Below are 21,173 nucleotides of genomic sequence, written 5' to 3'. Positions count from 1 at the left end.
GACAATGTTGCGTTTCATAAGGTTAGGAATATAATGGAATTTCCTGGACTAAACTTCTAATAGCTGATAATTTTAATGAAAATCAACAAGATTATGCCAATGAAGACAAATCTTGAAGACAGGTGTTATCTCTGCTTACACTAATATGGATGTGACGTTTTTTACCTATTAAAAAGTAGGATTAATCACTAATAAGTAAAAATATGTTGTGAATTTAAACACGGTGTAAATTCAAAAGCTATTACATAAGAAAAAAAATTAATATGTAAATTTGCATCAGAAACTAGCTCTTGTTTGATATTGCACATACCATGACTCTTTTTTGAGACTTCAAAACTCTTCCCACTTGAATGTGGACAAATTCAAAATATCTTGAAACTCATGTAAAATCTGCCTAAATAAGTGGCTGGTTGGTCACCTTTTGGGATGAGGGAAACAGAGCTTTGAATTACGAGGTTGAATCAGAAGATCTAAGATTTTGTTTTGTTGTATGCCTTTCTTAATCCCTCTCTTTGGAGCTTTTTTGTGGTATGTAAACAGTGTGGACATCCTGCAGCAAATGAAGGCAATTAGAAGTTTGGCTCCTGTGTTGTAGGGGAGACACAGAGTGACATTCCTCCTTGCTTCCAACGCTGCACAGTGATTATTTTAATGACTTGAATGGTGTAAAACTGCTCCAGCAACAGGACTTGATCCATTCTTCTCTCAACCGTAATGTGGCTCTGGTATTTGTCTGAAGTGTTGGAGGGCTTAATTAAAATCCCTTAGAGAGAGCTCGCCAGAGTAACTGGATGCTGATCTGGAGCTCAAAGATCAGGGACTTGAATATGAGGCACAAATTCCAGAGAAATGCCTGAGTAATGTCTAGTTTTCCCTTTCAGGCTGGTTCATCATGTGCTGATAAACAACCCCTGCTTTTCCTGCTACATTTCCCATGTTGCTCACGTGTATCCCGTGTTCACACATGGTACGGAGCTAAAACAATTCCAGGTCATATTTCATTTGTCAGGGATCTTAAATGTACGACAGGGGGTCTGTATTCAGGGCTGAATTTTGCACCTGGAATCCATTCTTTTGGTTTGGGTTTAGTCTGCTTATAGCATGATAAATTTCATGCTAACGATAAATTAAATGGACAAAAGAAGGGACGCGTCACAGAGTGTTTTCAGAGCCCTTGCCATTTATTTGTACTGGCAGATTTCTTCTTAAGAACCTGCTAAAAGCCTTTGCGATGGCTGGCTTTGTAGGATGGGACTGCAGGTCCTCTGGGAGCTGGCTCTCTCTCCATTCTTTCCCTCCCCTACTTTTTTTTTCTCTCTCCTTCTCTCCAAGTGAATCACCTCCATAACAGAATTGTCCTCCCCGAGCCTGGCACACAGGGACTATGAAATGCGCAGTGGCTACCAGGTTACCCTTAGGCTGAGCCTGCTGCTTTGGTGTTTGTAAGTCTTTTAGCAAGCTTTTTCTTTTTTTTTGTTGTTAATTCTAGGACCAAAGAAGACAAGAGACTGAACTATCTGAATTATGCTTCTGCAACAGGACTGGGTTTCTCCTCATTGGGCATGGAAAAGCCTGGGGAAGTCCTTTCTTTTGTTTGTTTTCTTAATGTTGCAAACAGCTGATCTGGAAGCCAGGAGAGGTCATCAGTTTGTCTGGAAAACAGGTAGGAAAAAGATATGTTGGTTTATCTACTAGATAATGCCTGCATTCGAGGATGAAGCAATTGCCTTTTCTCCATTCTGGTTTAGCTCAATAATAAATTAAAAAAAGCCTGATAATGTCTTCTTTTCTAAACTCTTTTGTAACTGAAAAATAGGGGGGTTTATTCTCTATTTTAAATTAGTAATCTTCAAGTCTGTTGCCATTATGCACCAGAGTGACTCTAGAGTATAATTTTGGGACTCCTCTATGCTTTTAATCCATGAGTAAAATTTTCACTGGATCCTGATATCATCATACTAACGTTGCTTCATGTGAAATATTTAACCATTTTCTTTTCATGTTTGAATTAAAAGGGTGCGCCACCATCTTTGAGGGTGAACTGAGCCAGAAGTCGATGCTCTTGGTTGATCTGTTTGTAATTAACATTTCATTGGTACATTTAGTGAATTATTTCTGTCCATCAGTCAGATTGGATACATACAGTGTTCGAATGTTGAAATTTGCGCAAGCACAACATTTGGAAAATCTGTGAGGATACATTTAAAACACTGCAATTCTTACTGAGAGGGAGGAGGTAACTAAGAAATGGTACGATACAGATGCATAAAATGAAGTGTGACGCATTGGATGCTTATTTTCTAGCACAACACAACAACAAAGAACGTTCAATGGAGTGGAAAAATTGGCAAATTTGGGAAATGTTTACTCAAAGTACTTAATCAAAAATACACAACTGAACCAGAGGTTTCATTGCCTAGGATCCCTTTGAGGTCTGGCCTTTGAGCAGCAGAGCGATTCAAGTTGATGGAAAAATAATTCCCCCCCTTTTTTTGGAGAGGTTATTTGCTGGTTTGGTTATTTGTTTTTTTAATCGTAGTTGAATAGAAGGTAAGAGACTGAATTAGCTGAATGATGAAACAATTATCCTGGGAGGGCTTCTGTCCTTCTGGTAGGGTCAATGCAAGCCTCTCACCCTGGTGACTGTGATGGGAGGCTGAGGGCTGGTGAAGTGATGGTTAAGTACAACTTGATACTATATTTCTAAAGACTTTTTTTTTTAATGACATCTTGCATGAAAAAATGAAGAGAAAATAAACAACATAAACTGTCTTTCTCCAATTCACTGTTATTTACATGATTTTTGAGCAAGCTTTGAAAGGTAGAGTTGTTTTCTTAAGACAAATTAGACCCTTCAATGCTGTCTGTCTTCTCTTCAGTTCTGAAGTGTATTTTACCATCATCAGTCTTTAGAGGTGTGCATTGTAAGTCATAAAAATTTAATTTTACTTGATGATTCCAGCTGACAATAAAGAGATATTGATGCTTCAAAGGCACCTAAGGCAGATGAATTTAAAACTAAGAGAAGGTGCTGCACAGGTTTGTGTGGACATGGGCTACCATGCTCTGAAAGCCCCATGATGAGCTTGTTTTGAGGGTCCACCTTCCAGATGCAGAAGGAAATTGTCAGTTCTTGTGGCTCCCACAGTGAATTAGAAATATCTAAGCTCTCAAGTATCATTTTAAAAACGTTAAATCTTAACAGTATTTTGATGCATTTTCTCTGCTTATGTATTGACTGGAGGTGGAAAACAACTATGAGTAAAATGTTTTCCAAATGAAAATAACTCATGAGCTTGAGCCAAATTAATTGTCCTGTTTGGCAAAAACAAGGATTCTTTTTTCCCTCCAGTTACATATTTTTCTATTTGTAAACAAAATTTTCATTTTTTCATTGGAGTATTTTTGCTGAAAATTAGATAAAAATCATATCTAAGCCCCAAATGTTTAGTTCTAGGTTGAAATGAATAGTATGTTCACCCAAAACACTTTGTTTTGCTAAGAAAGAAGGTATTGCTTGTGAAGCCTCTACTTTCTCTGCTGTGGTAGTGAAGCAGCAGCATTTCTAAATCATGTATCTTGGTCTTTTGCCATCTTCCTAAGAAGCAACACAATGGGCTGAAATTTCTCTCAATAGGCTGAATGGATACTTATTTGGGAAAAAATCTTGGTTTGAAGGAGCCAGGTGTATTTTGCAGTGTCAGGACGTATGTAACAGACTAATGGCTTTCAGTGGCTCTGCTGCACGTGATGCAGATTTAATTTCTGAGGCATTTGGAGGCATGTACATCAAAGTAAAATTGCAGTGACCTTGAAATTAGTTACAAAAGAGTGTAAATGGCAGTCTGCCGTCAGGGTGACGTATGTGGCTTGCTTCTGTATGCATTGTTTTACTTTGCTTGAAATGATTTTTCAGGGAAGTTTGATCACAAAGGTGTACCCGTCTTTCCAAAGATTACAGGGAAATGTTTTGGAAAGAGGGGGATGGTAACTTGAATGGAGCAGGGGGATCTGGAGAGGTAGAAGGGTTAACATTACATGTTGTGACAGGATATCAATAATAATATAACTTTGGGATGGAGATCTTGGCCTGACGAGATCTGTGGTTTGTAGAACAATAATAATAATAATAAAAAAATCCTATAGTTTGAGGACATCTGTGCCCAATACAAAAAAATAATAAGAATTAAATAAAAGCACAGCACAATGAATCTAAAGTGAAGTAGTTTTTAATGTCAGAACTGGGCAGATCCATGCTGATATAAAGAAAACCCGCAGTTGTTGTCTTTTGTTTTTTTAATGATACAATCTAGTGAGAAGTGAGCAGTCCCTGATGGGAAAGGAGGTGATCTGTTTTGTTTTTAAATCTTGAGTTGCCTGTTTCAAGCATGGCAAGTAACTTACCTGCTGTAGAGCAGCTCAACTTCTTATTGAAATGTTATGCTTTATAATTAAATAAGATTATGCCACTGAAAGTTCTGACTTTAGGAAAATGAATTTATAACTACTAAAGTAAATTTTCCTAGTACATAGAAGTCCCGAGATGCATCCTTAATAGGGATGTAAAAAAACCCCAACCCATTGAGTCAGCACTGAAGTTTATAAATCAGACTTTTTTTCAGCTAAATCCTTGGCTTTGTGTAATGAAGACTCATACATTTTCATGCTGAGCTTGGTGGTCTTGGGGTAGGTGAAAACAATTGTGTTGAAATCACTGCATCTACAGAAAAACCCAGGCTCTATATTTCTAAAATTTACGAACTTGGCAGTGTGAGGTAGTTTATACGTACTCTTCCCTCAGCTATTCAAAGGGCTAGTACTTGCATTTTGCTTATTTGTGGCCTGTCTTAAAACCATTTATTTTTAGCCTTTGGTTTCTAGAGATGATATATTAATGTCTGAATATCTTTGCACTGTATCTTTTGGTTTCAAGACATTTCGTGACAGATACTTATTTTGTGACCACCAGCCTAAACATGAAAGCAATAATTATACCAATTAAATTATTCAGCAACCTTGAATAGCTGAATAATTTTCTGACACTTGCTAAATAACAAAGCTGTTTTAGTGATACAATCTTGAGAAAATTTAATTGGATCTAAATCTTTGTAAATTAACAGTGTTTAATGCAATAGCCAATTAGCAATTTGCATATTTCACCATGTTGATTTTCTTCAACTCTTGAATGGTCCAAAAAATGCCTGGAATTTCTGTAATGCAAATATATTTAACAGTGACGATTCAAGCTTTTAAAACTGTAAATAGAATATTGATAGATGTATAAATCCACATCATGATTCTAGTTGGTTTATTTTTTGGTGAAACTCTAAAATTAACTTCTGAAGTCTAAATTAAATCTAAAATAGGTGCAACACAAAATAGTTTGGATGCTTTACAGGAGAGAGGCTGATAATTGCAATTTTGAAGTGCTGAAAATATGACCATTCCTAGAGATGCCTGCAGTTGCTGCATGGGGAGGTTGCAGTCTCACCATCACTGCTGGTGTCTTCAGCACCTCCATAAACTGCACCTCAGTTAACTGTGAACATGCTGTTTCCTCAAAAATGCTAACAAAAATTAAGAGGATAAGAGACATACTCTATAAAAGGTGACTCTCGTAGCTAAATCAGTGATGTAGCTTTTTCTTAATAAGGGGAATATTTTAATTTTTTTTCCCAATGAAAATAGTCTGATTTTTAAGAAAACTGCTCTCTAATTTTGGTACAGTGCTATTTAACATGGTAATGATCTTCTGTGTACTATGGAAGGGTGCAGAAGGACATTTAGAAACCCAGGTGTGGTGTCCCAGTGAGTAATTCCATTCCATCTGCAATTCTCTCCAAAAAATGAATCAGGATGGGGATTTAGCCCAGCAGGGACATGCTCCCTGTTACAGGTGGAAGAGCACTGAAAGTGAGATATCAGACCGGGAAATGGATTTGTAATACATCTGATCACAGTAGAGAGATTTTTTACCTGAGGAAGAAACCATTAATCTTCTGGTGTTTGTGGGCTCCTGGGAGCTAGGTGTGGTGAGCCATAAGTTCTCTTGCCCCAGGTGAACACAAAAAACTTTAGTTCTGAGCTATTACCTCTATTTGAAAGTCGTTCTTAAAATAGGGTTAGCAAATGGGTTTTTATCATTAGTCTTTCTTCAGAAACAATCCGTAATGGAAAGGGTACAAAATGAACTTTTCAGAGAACAACTTCTAACGTGGAGGAACCTTTGAACTACTCATGAATGTGGGTGAGCCAGGTATGGCTAAGATGAAAAAGATCTTTTGTTCTCTGTTCTCAGATAATACTGCCATAAAGTGCCCTTTCTCAAGATCTTGATTTCAGGAAGGCCAAGTGCTGGTTTGGAAGTGCCTTTGACCTTATGTCTTAAAAGACAAACTTTTACCTACGTACACCAAATGTTAAAAGGAGTCCAGATCTTCAAAGGACAGTAGAGCTCAAACCTACCGCAAAGAGATTCAAAGACAGGTCTGCAACAAGTGATATTTTTCAAAAAGGTGAAGAATGATAATCTATTCCAGATTAAATTTTTTTTTTTTTCATTTCATAGGACTTTATTTGCACTTCATTCATGAAGTGCAAATGTCGTTTTTAGTGATCTTTGTGTGGTATCTGGAAGTTTTATGATGTTTCTTGGGATGATACATCCAAACTTCTTATTTTATGGCAAATCTTCTAATTGTAGGTTATTCTTACACTATCCTGGTGGGTGGAATTTGAAATATTTAAACTCTAACTGGAAATTTAGTCTTGGTTTTGAATGGTTCTAAGGTTCTTCACTATACTGGGGTTAGGACTGGAGCAGTTCTCGTGGGTGATAAATTGCAATCTTGTCATATTGACAGCAGCAACAATTAATAATTTTTTAAAAACCTATTAGGTTCCATTTTAAAACTAGTCAGATTGTTGCCAAACTTGATGATTGAAAAGTTGTTCTAGAATGATAAGCCTCCTTATTTTCAACTTTACCTTTATTAATGATCAGTTTATACCTTTGTACTTTGTTACTTTAAGTAACTCTCATGGTAGTTGTTCCTAGTGTATTTGTGAATTAAGGACACCAAGCTATGCTAGACCCCTGTGAGTAGACATATGCTTTTTAAACTGGTTTGTCAAACTAAATAATTTATAAACATTTCTCCTCAGAATTATATTAAATCTTGGGTGAGATTTCACCCAGTGATATTTTACAATTTTAATTAGAAATGCCTGGCTTAAAATATCACAGAATCACATAGGTTGTCCTTTTCTTTGAATATTTTATCATGAAGTAGTTTAGTTGTTCTTAATCTGTTGGTATAGTTTCATTAAGTAACCCTTAAAAATTATTTTCAATATAAAAAAGGGTTCTTTAAAATTAGTACCAAATTGCTCTAAAATAATTCTCTACAAAGAATATTTTGTGGGGTAATATAAATTATACTTTTGTTTCTGTGAAACTTTTAAAAAAAATCTTGAAACTTTCTGAAGAAAGTTGATTTGCAAAATTTTATTAGCGGCAAAACTCAAAGTGCTGGCTGATACCAGTCACTGATGTTTGAGAAACTTTTTGGGTGGCCTCAAAGCTAATCTCTGTTTCCTTAGACAGGAGTGCAATTGCTTCAGAATGCTAAATATTTGGCTTTCTCTCTTCATTATTCCTTACTCATCCACATTTTCACCTTTTTCTTCCACACACCTCTAAAAATTTTTATGAATGGTTCTGTTACTTCATCTGAGCTTTATCATTCCAGTTCTGATGTGTCTTCATCTGGTCTGGTTTCCTCAGCAGTTGAATCCAACTTGTCTTGGAGTTGTGGAGGTGCACCTGTTGCCTTACTTTATTGCCTTGTTGCCTTGTACTACCCTTTGCAGTGGTTGTACATATAATATTAAGGTGGGTGAGACATTTCAAAGTTGGTGGAGAACTTATATCCTCAGGCAGTAAATGCTGGTGATTTTGTCAGAGAAGTGGACAAATGTGAGAAGAGCTCCATCTCTCTTCTGAAGAACCTTTCCTATGCTGGAAGCTCATTTTCCAGCCTGTCCTGTCCTCCAGGTACTTGACATCTGCTGCTGTGTTGGATAGATGTGCCACAGCAGCCCATTCCATACCCACCTGGGTCCTGACCACCATGGCTTCTGGGTTTATCTTTAATCCACAGGACTAAAAGCTGAATATATGGGACATGGCTGAAGAACCTGCCCTGAAATGTATCTTAAAATTAACACTTTATATGCTTGGGGGTAATATGCAGAGTACTGGTTCCTCAGCAGAGATGGGCACCATGTAGCAGCAAGGCTGTGGGCTGATGGTGGTGCTTGCTGAGTTCAGATGGAAGCTCTTACCCCATGTGCCTGGTAATTTTGTTTATTGTTGGGCTTGCAAAACTATTTCAATAGTTCTTTTATACAAAGACTACACCCTTTAACAAATATCTTTGTCTAATAGACATCAAATGCTTGGTAGGTGGTGGTTTAAACTAGATTACACAGGAGATTCACACTAATCTTTTAATGTCCCTCTTCCCTTCCTGAGAATAATAGTTTTTGAGCATGAGGTGCCTTTTTCTGGTTTTTGTTGGTATTGGGAAAAGTATAAGTTAGGCGTCTTATCCTTTTCTTTCCTCAATAGTTACTATGGGAACAGAGCTGCGGGTCACAGGGGAAAATCTGCAAAAGTGGTTTCTTTTAAATTGTTCATTTAGAAAAAAAAAAAGATAGCTTATTATTGGAATTGTGGTACTTTTCATTCAACTTTGTTGGATTGTATTGTTGTACATATTTCACTCACAAAAGAAGCGCAGTGAGTGGCAAGAAAAACAGATGGAGATGTTTTTGTACTTTTTCCTTGGGGTTAATATTTTTTTAATTGAATGCAGCTGTTGGAAAGATTTCTGTTGTTACGTATAGGCGGAGCATTAAAAATGGATGATCACATTTTCAGCCTGTTTCAGCGGAGTACTAGATTTAATTATTCTGCTGCCCTTGTTCAGAACCCTGCGGGTTTTTGTTTTTTTTTTTTTAATAATTATATCTTAAGTTAGTTAGAATAAGAATTTCACTTAGCCACTTAATTGAACGATTTCAATATATCGGGGTAATCATTTCCTCATTCAGCTCTTGTGCACAGCAAAATTATGGTGGGTGGAAATACCCCAAGTCGTATTAGAAATACGTAAGATACACATTATTATTCTCAGTATGCAGATAATTGAACTGATTCTAGGGACACAAATTTTGGGTAGTTGGCCCACTGATACCCATATCTCCATAGATTTTTTTTTTCTTTTTTTTTTGCCGGGTATGTATGGGAATAGTCCTGATACAATCCACTTAATCTTTTTTTTCATTTTTTCTTTAAAAAAAATTTGAAAGGTAAAAGCCAGGAACATGAAATGGAGAAGTTGGAAGGGATGATGGGGTATTTCACGGTAATCCAGATTATTGACATAGCATTATTTTGGTTTATTTTAATCGCCCTCAGATGACAAATTAACGGAGCATTTCATTATATCTAGTAGTTTTGAATATATGAGCTTCATTTTGCATAGCAAATTCCTGCTGCAATCAATAGGAGCGTGGTGTGTGGCTCCAGAGGCAGCATCTGGTCCTTACCATTGCCTGGTGTCTGCCACCTGGTAAACTTCTGCAGTTCCTTCTTCTAGAGACCTTTTAAAGTTCATAGTTAAATGTATCTCCGTGTCAGACTTGAGTATAACAGCGATTTTAGGATTACAGAGCTAAATTTGGGAAAGCATGTTAAAACCTCATTATAGCGGTTCTAAATATATTGGTTCTATATGCTGGGGGATGAGTTGTAGACAGTTGCTGAAGTATATCCAGCTTTTGTGTGGCATGTCCTGCAAAGCTAGCCATGAAAAATCACTTTTCAAATGAGAACTTAATAAAAAACTTTCCTGCTCTGAACGCTAAGCCCTACTCCCCGTGCGATTAGTGGTTTCATTTCTTTCTCAGCAGTTGGGTAATGATTATGGCTCCAGATGCTGCCGGAGTGATAAAGAGAGTGATTAATTTCAGTTGAAAGGGCATATGTTCAAAGAGGAGCCAGCCCAACGCCTCGATCGTGCAGCCCACATGGCTTGGTACCCACCTGTTCCTGGGGAAAGTACCAGTAAACCCACAGTATTTCTCTTAAGCCAATATATTTACTACTTGGTTTTGCCCACTTGTTGATGTATGGGGTTTTTTTTACCCTCCCCATATTCCACAGGATCTGGTTTTAAAACCTCTCTGTGTCTCTCTAAAGCAGTGCTGTCAAACGTTGTGACTTTGTGAAGGGGCTGATGCCACCAGCACAGCCCAAGCAACCGTGAACAAGTTCAGAGTTAGATTTATACCCTATACATAATGGAGTGATAATGAAAGGATTCATATTCCCTGGCATAGTCAACAACAACTTTAAAAGGGTTCCTACGCTTTATTTGCAATAATAGTTCACACCGTAGGACTTGCTGAAAAATTCTGACATTTAAACTATTACATTTTCAGTATACTTAGAAAAAAAATTAAATGTGTAAGGTAGGTACTTTAGTAAGTCTTTATTAGGACTTTATTGACCTACTGAATAGGTCAACAGAAGTATGAAACATGACTGGTGGTGCCAGCCACAGGATTAAATGCAGGGCGGGGGGATTTCTGGTGTTTATTGTGTTATCACCTGAACTTTTCCACTGATGGCTGTCCTCTGGGCTTTATTCTATCACCCCTGAGATCCAAAGACCTTCAAATATCAATAGTTTAAAAATATCCACCTATGTGTGAGGCATGTTTTACTTCTCTACGGTATGACATTTATAACTATAAATTTCACAAGTTTGAAGCTGCTGAAGACCAAAATAAATTCAGTACTTGTGACATCTTTAAGATCTTTTGACCCATTAGTTAAATTGATTTATATCACCCAGTTGCTTTTAAGCAAAATAAGCACTTTTCTTCTAGCTGTTGAAAGTCTTCACAGTGGAGACACTGGATATAGAAAAATTATTTCCGTACATTTATTAAATTGTGATATGTATCTGCTGCATAGTTTTGAAGCAGCTGCCTGGATGGAGCACAGAATTGAGGTTTTTACAGACAAGGATTTAGAGGAGGCTGTAATCACACACCAGAAACTTTTCAGAAGTTCTTTTATTAAATATAGTGCAAATAAGGTATTGCTCATGTAAAGTTTTTTTTTTTTGTCATTCCCTTAATATTCTTGCTTGTATTAATAAAACAATGCTGAATTCAAATGGAGGTAAAAATTAGTTTTAATAAAATGTTTGCAGCTCTGTGTGCGAAATGTGTACGCTGCGTGACTAGAATAAGTCATCTAAGCTTTCCATATTTTCAGTTAAACTAATTCAGTACATCTGTTTTCCAACTGGCATTAAGTATTTCATAACTCAAATATAGTGTCTTAATTTAGATCATTGTTAATGTGAAAACTCTTGTTTCGGCTGATGTGTATTCCCAAATTTAGCATTATTGGCTGTCAGCAGTGAATTTGTAACGTGTGGAGTTGTCTGTGCTTAACAGGCAGCTGTAGAAATCTGATAATGAGGGTTTATCCAAAGTTTAACTGTTATTGATCACACTTTCCTCTTAAGGAAGTATCAGTCCTCTAACTTCTGCATTCTGCTGCAAAGAGCTAAGAAAACCTTACTTTTAGAACTGGTTCCAAACATGAAAAAATGTGCCAAAAATAGGGCCAAGTGTATCCTTGCACACATAGCACTGAGATGAAAGTTATATCGTGTGTCTGAGTGTTAAATGTGTCGCTTACATGTTGGTGTCTATGTGTGTGTATGTTTATGTGGGGATTTTTTTGGTGTATTTATATGTCAAGCGTGTATAATTGTGTTGCCACCTAATCGAGGGTGCCAGTGTGGTGGCAGAAATAGAAATGGAGCTGCAACATTTTGAAAAGAACTGGAGAAGGATCAAATGAGAGACAGGGAAGTCAGAGTAAACGATGACAGTAATGTTATTGTGCCCTAAGGGTCTTGCAAAGTACAGTGCTTAAAACCCAATTTTTGCTTTGTAGATAAGTGAGCGTGTCTCAGTTAAGTCAATATATGTGTGCAATAGATGATAAAGCTTGGTATTACACACCTTCTTTGATATTTTTCATACTTACTGCTTTAAAGGTAACGTTATATTTATGTTTGGAACACTCTAAAGTACTTTATGCTTTTTGTTACGAGCTTTCAAACATGTTTGCTTGGTTCAGTAACGGAAGCTCAGGCAGCTCAAAATTTTCACTCTCACGTTAGGTATTTATTGATGGCTAATTGTCTCCTGACCTTTGCTAGGACTCTCTCCAAAAAAGCAGGGAGTGACACCAGGGGATAGCAAATCAAATAGATGGAAAAGCAGGTGAGAAATTTTAATTCTATGCAGTTACATTTAAATATTCAAGGCTGCTTTTTTAAATGAAAACAAAGGTGAAAAACAAACAAAAAAATCCCTGCTTTGCCTATAGATATTTAAAAATTTTAATGTACTCTGATACATATATAGAAATGTTTACTTATCTTCCTCACTGTGATTTACTTGTCCTTGATTGATTTTTTTTAAACAGATGAGCCAGCTTTCAAAGTCCTCAAAATGATTTAATTATTACAGCACACAGAGCCCCAAATCAGATTTAAGGTATTTTGATACAGTTTATGGAATAAACCCATGAACAGATGCACAGAGTGGGAAGTTGCTGGTACTCAGATCTACTAGATGATTCTGCAGGCAGAAGATTCCCCATAGGCCTTCACTGAAAGGTCAGGAGCTAACCTTGGTGTACGCCATTTAATACAATATCATTGGGATAAATATATTGTAACTATATGTCCATGTGTCTCAGTATGTCAGGAGCTAAAGAAATGGTAAGCTTGCAGTGTTCTGAATACATTACCAAATAAAGCTATGCAGCATTCAATAAAGCAATTACATAAAAAGCATTACAGTCAACTTCAATTCCAATATTAGCAGTAATAATCAATCATTTCCAATCCAAGGGATGGTGTAATCGCTTTTTGTTGCTGCTTTGAAAGGTTACATTACTCAGTTATCTTGCAACGAAGCAACCTTTTCGTGTTTGCTTCATGTAGGATTTTATAAATGTTCTTTCTTTTAATCTCAGTATTTTGGTATGGGCTATTTTGTAAGAGTTAAAAAGTTTCCCTAACCTTTTCTCATACCAATATAACTTTTGACAGTTCTTAAACATTTTTGAGTGGAAGACCTAATTGTCATGAGCAACAGATGAATTTTTTTTTTTAACCTGTTTATGTCTGTAAAATCTCCTTTTTGCTCCTTGTGCTGGTGTCGCCAGTTTTCTTTGTGGTGGAATAAGCCTCCTACATAAGGAATCTCGTTCAGCTTCATCCAGTGCTTGTTCCAGCGCAGTTCAGGGACTTTTCTTCCTTTGGCACACTTCAGATTGTGAAGTCTGACTTCCTTGTGGTCTCTTCTTCAGTCTAATCCCTGTGACCGACCGGGGTTTCTCTCCTCTCTGCTCTGGGCTGCGTGGGCAGTGCACTGCACGCTCTGTTACAGATCACCGCTGCTGGATATTAATTAACACTAGCTAGCTAACCCCCAGAGCCCTGAAATCCCTTTTAATTGCGTTTTAAATAGGGTTATTTAATTCCTCCCTTAATTGGGTAATTTGGGAAAAGGTTAAGGACAATTGTATTATCACCATTAGGACAGTACTGGTAAGTTGGTACTTTTAACAAAAAGGCAGACCCATGAGAAAATGGGAAAAATTATTTCCATCAAGTTTTCTTCCTGCTGCTCTTCCCAAGGAGAACACGTATACGGGGTGGTTGACTGACAAAGTTACAGAGTTTATTTAATTTTTTTCTTAAAGTATAAGTTTTATAGGGCCTGATTTATTTTCCTTTGAGATTTTTTTTCCTTCTTTTCCCCCCAGAAGCCTAGATACTTTGTGAAAGACCCTTGTTTCCAGGTCTTTTAGAACCAATTCCAGCCAATCCTTTTTACTTGTAGGCAGTGCCATTTAGACAATATTAATCATGATGCAAAATACTGGCTTCTAAGCAAAAGTATATCTCCTTTTATTAGACATGAACCTGCCTAACAGTTGGTTGAATAACTGTATCCTGGATGATGCCCATGGCCCAGAAACTGGCTTCTTCCATTGACTAGTAAAATTAGCGTATTTTGCATGAATGAGAACTAAAAGATCCATAGCACTTTAGGTTTTTTTCCCAATGTAAATAACAATTAAAGCAGCTGGAGAATTTTAACTTAAGAACAAATTATCAGAGATTTGTTTCTTTTTTTGTCCTTGATGGTATTGGCAAAGCTGTCTGTTAATGTATTGCTGATAGATGCTTTTTTTTTTTAAACCCTAAATATTATCTTAATGCCTGGCCTAAAGATATTTTAATGCCTGTAACTGTCCCAGTGTCCTATGGACACATGCATATGTTCTTCGGGTACCTATTAACATGTGGAAGACCCATACATCTGAACGGAATTCTCTTGTGTTTATTTTTACTCTTTATCAACATAAATCTATTCAGTCTGACTTCTCTTGTATTTATGCACTGACAGCTGCACGGAGGTGGCATAGGGTGCTACATGAAGCTGCTGATTGTTAATGTCATGCATTATTCTAGGCTTGTTTTTTTTTTAAAAACCTAGGTTGGTAAATGCCATATGTAAAATTTCATAACTTTCTCATAAACCCCTTTTAATATCTCTCTGGAGACTCTATTGATAAACTTTCCCTTAAGCATACATACAAATTAAATGTGAGAACCTGCGGCTAGAAGAAATTGCTCCAAGGCAATGATTCATGAGGATGAAAAATCAATAAGGGTTTCATTAAGAAAGGGAAGAAAGTTTAGACAGGCTCTTTGCTCTGCTTTCCTATGGAAAGTAGAGGGAGAAACCATTGATCATTTTATTCAGCTTTATTCTTGGGAATAGGAGTTACAATGTTGATGTGGGTATTTTGAAGCGTGAACGTGGCTGGGTGAAAGGATCTGGCATCTGTGATATCTTTGACTGCATCCCCAGTGTATCTTCCCAAATTCTCCTCCTTTGGCTCTTCCTTTTCATAGAATAGAATCATAGAATCATAGAATTGCCCAGGCCGGAAGGGACCTCCAAAGGTCATCTAGTCCGACCTCCCCGCAGTCAGCAGGGACACCCCCAACTAGACCAGGTTGCCCAGGGCCTCGTCAAGCCTCTCCTTGAATATCTCCAGGGAAGGGGCCTCAACCACCTCCCTGGACAACCTGTTCCAGTGCTCCACCACCCTCACAGTGAAGAACCCTCTCCTAATCTCCAGTCTAAATCTGTTCCCCTCCAGCTTGAAGCCATTTCCCCTCGTCCTGTCACTGCAGGCCTTTCTAAACAGGTTCTCCCCAGCCTTCCTGTAGGCTCCCTTCAGGTACTGGAAGGCTGCTATTAGGTCTCCCCGGAGCCTCCTCTTCTCCAGGCTGAACAACCCCAGCTCCCTCAGCCTGTCCTCGTAGCAGAGGTGCTCCATCCCCCGATCATCCTTGTGGCCCTCCTCTGGACCCGCTCCATCAAGTCCATGTCCTTCTTATATTGAGGGCTCCAGACCTGCACACAATACTCCAGGTGAGGTCTCACCAGAGCAAAGTGGAAGAATTACCTCTCTTTTCATTTGTATGAGCAGCACCTGCTGTAGGTGGTATTATCCTCTGGAGAAGCAGCTTTGATTGGTAACTAAATAGGTGTATTTATGTAGGAGGTTACAGCGTGAACTTGCAGAACTGCTGCCGAAGGGAGCTCTGTCCTCCCTTGGGTAGAGGCTTCCACCCATAGCTCCTCTCCCCAATGGGTCAGGTTGGTGACCCCGCTGGATGAATCGATTCAGATAGATGATGTGATGGAAGCTCTGTTGGTTTTTTTTTTGCCTTCCTATGTATTTTTGAGGGTTTTGTGTTGTGCAGTGGCAGCAGGAGTGGTGAGGCTGAGCAGTGGGAGGGCAGGAGGATGCTGTTGGAGGGGGGGGAGCCCAGCCCACGGGTGGGAGCTGCGTGGGTGAGGGTGCAGGCAGAGCCTGACATGGGCACCCGCTCAGGCTGTGCGTGGGAGCTCCTCTCTGCTGGGAAGATTGTGGTTGTCAAAGCTGGACTTCTATAGCAACCGCGTTTCCCTGTCATAACTCTCAATTTTTATTTTTTTTTTTTTTTTTTTAGTTTTGCTATTAAAACTTGGTGATGACACATGTTAACAATCTTCCAGTGACATTCGGCAGTTATGCATCTGTTTGTTTTCATTAAATACTGCTTTTTGAAAAGTTTCGGCAGCGGTCTGATTAAAACGCGCTTAGGATGGAAAACCTGGCAGAGGTTCCCTCAGCCAAGAGCAAATTTATTTCTCCAAGCTCGTTTAAAAAAAAAAAAACAGGGATGCTGGCAGGGTTGGATAGTAAATATGAGCTGTACATCTTGTTCAGAGGGCTTTTTTTGGATGCCTTGCCTGAACCGAGCAAGTAAGTGAAATGCACGTGACTGAGGGCTCTGACAGAGTTGTGGTGATGGATTAAAATCAGATGAGTGAAGCTGCTGCCACCCCTGACCATCTGCCCCGTGCTTTGTTGTGCGTCCCAGAACAGCAATATTGGGTCTGTTCATGAATCAGCTTTTATAAAACAGTTTTTAGCCTGGACTATTAAAGTAAGCTGTCCTGGGGCTGGTTTACTCTAATATGCTTCTCCTAAATGGTTTTGGGGGAGAAATCATTTAAGAGAAGCGTGAATCTTTATGTTCTTAATCATAGAATGGTTAGAGTTGGGAGGGAACTTGAAGATGACCTAGTTCCAACCCCCCTGCCCTGGGCAGGGACACCTCCCACCAGACCAGGTTGCTCAAAGTCCTGTCCAACCTGGTCTTGAACCCCTCCAGGGATGGGGCATTCTTCTCCAGGGATTCTTCTCAGTGTATTTAAAATTAGGGTCCTGTTTACCTCTCCAGTCCTGCAAAAGCAATGTTACCTGTTTGTAAATATTTTCTCTTAGATGCAAACTGCTCTTTGTTACCTGGATATTTGTATGGTAATGTATACAGTGTTTGCCTTGCTTTATAGATATCTTCATCTGCAGGGCATCCTAACTGTGATTTGGAGAAATCTTTTACTGGGTTTTAGAGGAAAATTGGGTTAAAGTTGATTAGCTGAAGCAAACGTGCTGCCCACGAAGCTACGCTGAGCCCTGTTAAATGTAATGAACAGTAATAAACACGAGTTTGGGGCTGAGAGTCTCTCGCCTCGAAGGGCCACGGGCTGCTGGGTAACCTGCTCACCTTTCCCAGTTTGTGAACAGTAGAGAGTGAACAGATTGGATCAGATCTTGTTTCGGCATCATCTGTTTCCACAGCTGAAGCTCCCATATGATCAGATGGTATAAATTATTTAAGATGCAGAAGCTGTGTAACCGGAGTCTCCAGTAAAGGTTAAGGCTCCATCTGTTCTGCCAACCTCAAGGATTGCGCATTTCACGGCATCGTCTGTGTTGCTGGATGACATCATAAGAGTCAGGAAGGCTCAAATGTGCCCCAAAATGTGGCTTCACAGCGGTGAAGACCTCACCGTGTTGGCACCGTTCGCCTGGGATGCTCTTGGCCCAGCTTCAGTCAGTCCCTCTGTGCTGCCAAGTGCCCCTTCGGCACCAGGTTTAGCATCCTCTAACAAAAGCTGGACTGGACAAAAAAGAAGACAAAAAAATTAAATAGGGGGAAAAAACCAAAATAAACCTGGTCTTCTGTGTTCCTGTTGTGCATGCTCCCTCTTGTTTGCATCACGTTTTCAATTGAAAAACTTATGACTAATCAGTATTTTAGGGATGTTATTCATAAATGAATGCAGTAGCATTTTTTGTGTAACAAAACCAAATGAAATTATTCCATGTGCATTCCGGGTGAGGAGGAGAATAAGAATGGAGTTTTAGAAGTCAAAACTCCTTTTCTAAGTTTCCATGCCACCAACCTCCTCCTCTCAAAGTGCAGGAGGCGAGTTGCTGAAAAGTTCTCTGAAAGAGAATTTTGCTTCGTGACATTAAAATTAAATATTGACACTGTTTTTTGTTTCTCCTCACACCCAAGTAAAATACAAATTCTCTATGTACTATATTCTGCATACATAGAAGAAACAGAAAAATGTATTTTCTTCAAGTGGGCACGGCTTCAGGTGCAGGTTTAAGGAGTCACTCCAGGTATCACAGCTGCTTACAGTAAAATTGTAAGAGTAAGGAAGGATAAAGTCTAGTCTCATAGATGAAGATTGCAGACTTCCAAAGCTTGGTTTTCAGAGCTTCATTTTTTCCTGTTCAGTTTATTGTAACCCATCTTGGAGTCTTCAGTTCTTAAGGCTGGCTGAATTCCCTTCAGTTAGAAACCAGGCAGGATGATAGATAAAATATCTACTGTGAAAGTCTTGTATCATTTTTCTAAACCCAATAATTATGTTCTAGCCTTGCATTCTTCTGATATGAAAACAAAAACGGGGGTACTGTGTTCCTGCTTTTTTTCCAAGAACAATATATAAAGCCTGACGAGGCGGGGTGGTGACAGCTGGCTGGTACCGCCAGCGTTACAGGTTGTTAGAGATTGCGTTAATGGGCTCTTTTCTGGGGAGATTTATAGCTCACAGCTTTTGGAGAGAAAGGGAACAACTGAAGCTAAATAAAGTAGGGTTTGGGTTGTGTGTGGTGGTTTTTTTTTTTTTTTTTTTGTAAGTGGCTTAGGTTAGTTCAGGTCAGCTGGCTGCAGCCTTCCTCTGCTGCTTTCGACACTTTCCACTGCCTGAACTGCCTTTTTTTTTTTTTTTTTTTTTTTTTTTTTGTAAGTTGACAAGATTTTTGACAGAGATTTTGTCTGGCAGACCTGCCTGGCCTCATCAAAAATTTTTTTTTTGTGTGTGTGCGCGTGATATCTTGGAAGTGGAATAATTTTGACCGCCGTGCTGTCTTATATTAGGGCTCAGCACTTGGCAGCTATCAAATATGGATCTGATGGAGCTGACATAGTTTTGGTACCAAACTCATGTGGACATTTATGGAGGGCAGCAGGACAGGCAGCATAGAGGCTCTGGAGAAACCCGATTTCTGTGTGGCCAGCAGAGTCACTGATGGGGTGGGCAGGGAGTAGCCACCATCCCTGTCTCTGAGCCCCAGGTCTGGGATGGGTTTGGTTTGGACTACGGTGACAGCCCAGGAGCTGTGTGGCAGGTTTTGGAGGTGTGCATTTCCCCTGCCCCCACCAAAGAGTAGCTGAGCCTCTCAGCCTGAGTCAAAAGATTTATCCCAGAGAGAAGGAAGAAATTAAGAGGAGACAGTTAAATCTCTTTTTATGCTTTTTGACTTTATGGGATTTTTTCGTTCTGTGCCACGACTGTGGTTTTCTGAGCTGAAAGCTGAAAATATAACAGAACATAAAAGCTCATAAATTTAACATAAGGCAGAAAGGCCATAGAATGTATAAATACATTTACCTTCCAGGGAGTATCTTTTGCCAGTAGGCTTCTCTCCATTCAGGTCGGACTCCACTGTCTCAAGCATACAAACTCCTCTAAATCTGGTTTCTGAAAAGAAATCACTCCTACATGACTTTGAAGGGTACTTCTCACTAGTGAGGGAGGGTGGCTATCCTAATTTTTCCTAATTTAATTAACCCACCTAGTTTTTTGGTGCTTCCTTTAAAAGAGTGAGACTTTCTGAGAGCTGCAATCTCTTTTCTCTCTTTTGCCCCTGCTCTGCTAACCCCATTTCCTACTTGCTCTTGCCTGGATCTTCCCCCTGTCCCTGTGAAGCTTTGCATCAGTTGGGAAAAGAGGAAAAACTGTAAAATGAAGGTTACTGGGTATGTAGGACACACTGCACCGAGGGCTGTGATAGAGTGGGAAGAAGGTTGTTTGTCAGCACGTTACTGTGCTCAGTGTCATCAATAAAAAGGAATGTGATTGTCACTTGTCTTTCACAATACTATCCTTAGATGGTATTTTTTTTTTTCCCCATTTCTCTATAGCTTTGGCAAAAAAATGCTGTTTATGGGGAGCAGTCAGCAGAGAGTTAAACTGGTGCATGGTATATAGTTTACCTGAGCTTAGTGGAGTCGCAGAAAAACAGACTTTGCAGCAGAAAAATAATGATAAAATCCAATATAACAAATAGTGAGATGTTAACTGCTGCTGTTGTAGCAAGCATCCTCCTGCTCCGTGGCCTGACAGGTATTTTCTGTGCTGTTGTGAGTGCCTGTCTGCTTTGGGGGAAAAACAATTGAACAAACTGAGACAGTAGAAAATATCTGTGGTTTAATAGTTTTGTCAGGCTTCTGTTTATTCGAACATAAGATTTTTTTTTTTACAGAAGATGTAATAAATTTTTTATTAAACCTCATTAGGTGCTCAAAATCATAGTGGCTTTTTATGCATTTTTAGAGTGGTCATGCTTGCTTAAAGTCAACATGGCATTATTTTTCTCAAGCAAAGATGTTTACTCCCTCTAAAATCATGGGAGATCATTTTCTCCCTGGTCAGTTCTTGAACTCATCAGTAATTTCCTTCAACTGGCTGAATTAGTGATAAAATATTTGGGAGTAAAATTTTGTGAACCATATTAAGTTTCTGAGTTTTTCAGAAGAGCAGGCAGGGAAAGCTGTGATACCAGCTTGCTGCAGGGAGAAGGGGCTCAAATAATGTAATATAGATCAATATAGGATCAAAGCGCTTCATTGATTTATTAATGGGGCATAATTAACCAGCAATCAGTGAAGTGTACATTCGAGTATCAGCAATGCACTGGATGAGCTACAGTACAAGGTACTTAGTATAAAACACCTTCCTAGAACTAATCTCAGAAAGTTTCTAATCATCCCCCTACTACAAAAAAACAGCCTTCTGCCCTCCCCAAAGCTGTATTCCCCCCGTTCCCAGTTGTGCAGGGTCCCCCCCTGCCATAGGTGCTGTGTCTGAGTGCATCCATCTGCCCCATGAGATCCACCTCCCTGGGGTGAGATCCACACTGCTGCTTTCTTCCCACTGCTCGCTCCCCTCTGCTATAAGAAAAAAAAAAAAAAAATCACACTTTTAACACTTTTCAAGCTGATTTCTTTGTTTCAAAAGTGTGTGTGTTGTTCCCTGCTTGGTCTTTTATCTGGCTGATGGGTTGTGGTCAT

At 38.9% G+C, this 21,173-nt stretch overlaps 1 protein-coding gene across 2 annotated transcripts in view; it reads left to right on the top strand.

Annotated features, from left to right (window-relative positions):
- Window positions 1-21,173, top strand: part of THSD7B (thrombospondin type 1 domain containing 7B) — a 343,216-nt gene that overhangs the window by 58,470 nt on the left and 263,573 nt on the right. For both annotated transcript variants that reach the window (XM_014941122.1, XM_014941120.1), the window contains exon 3: window positions 1,490-1,663. In XM_014941122.1, coding sequence (XP_014796608.1) covers window positions 1,525-1,663 — 139 coding nt within the window. In that variant the 5' untranslated portion in view covers window positions 1,490-1,524. The remainder of the gene's footprint in view (window positions 1-1,489; window positions 1,664-21,173) is intronic.

The sequence above is a fragment of the Calidris pugnax genome, unplaced genomic scaffold (genome assembly GCF_001431845.1).
Source record: "Calidris pugnax isolate Ruff unplaced genomic scaffold, ASM143184v1 scaffold60, whole genome shotgun sequence".
NCBI classification, from domain to species: domain Eukaryota; kingdom Metazoa; phylum Chordata; class Aves; order Charadriiformes; family Scolopacidae; genus Calidris; species Calidris pugnax.
The sequence above is the reverse complement of the archived record's forward strand: the minus strand, read 5'-3'. Positions and strand labels throughout refer to the sequence as shown.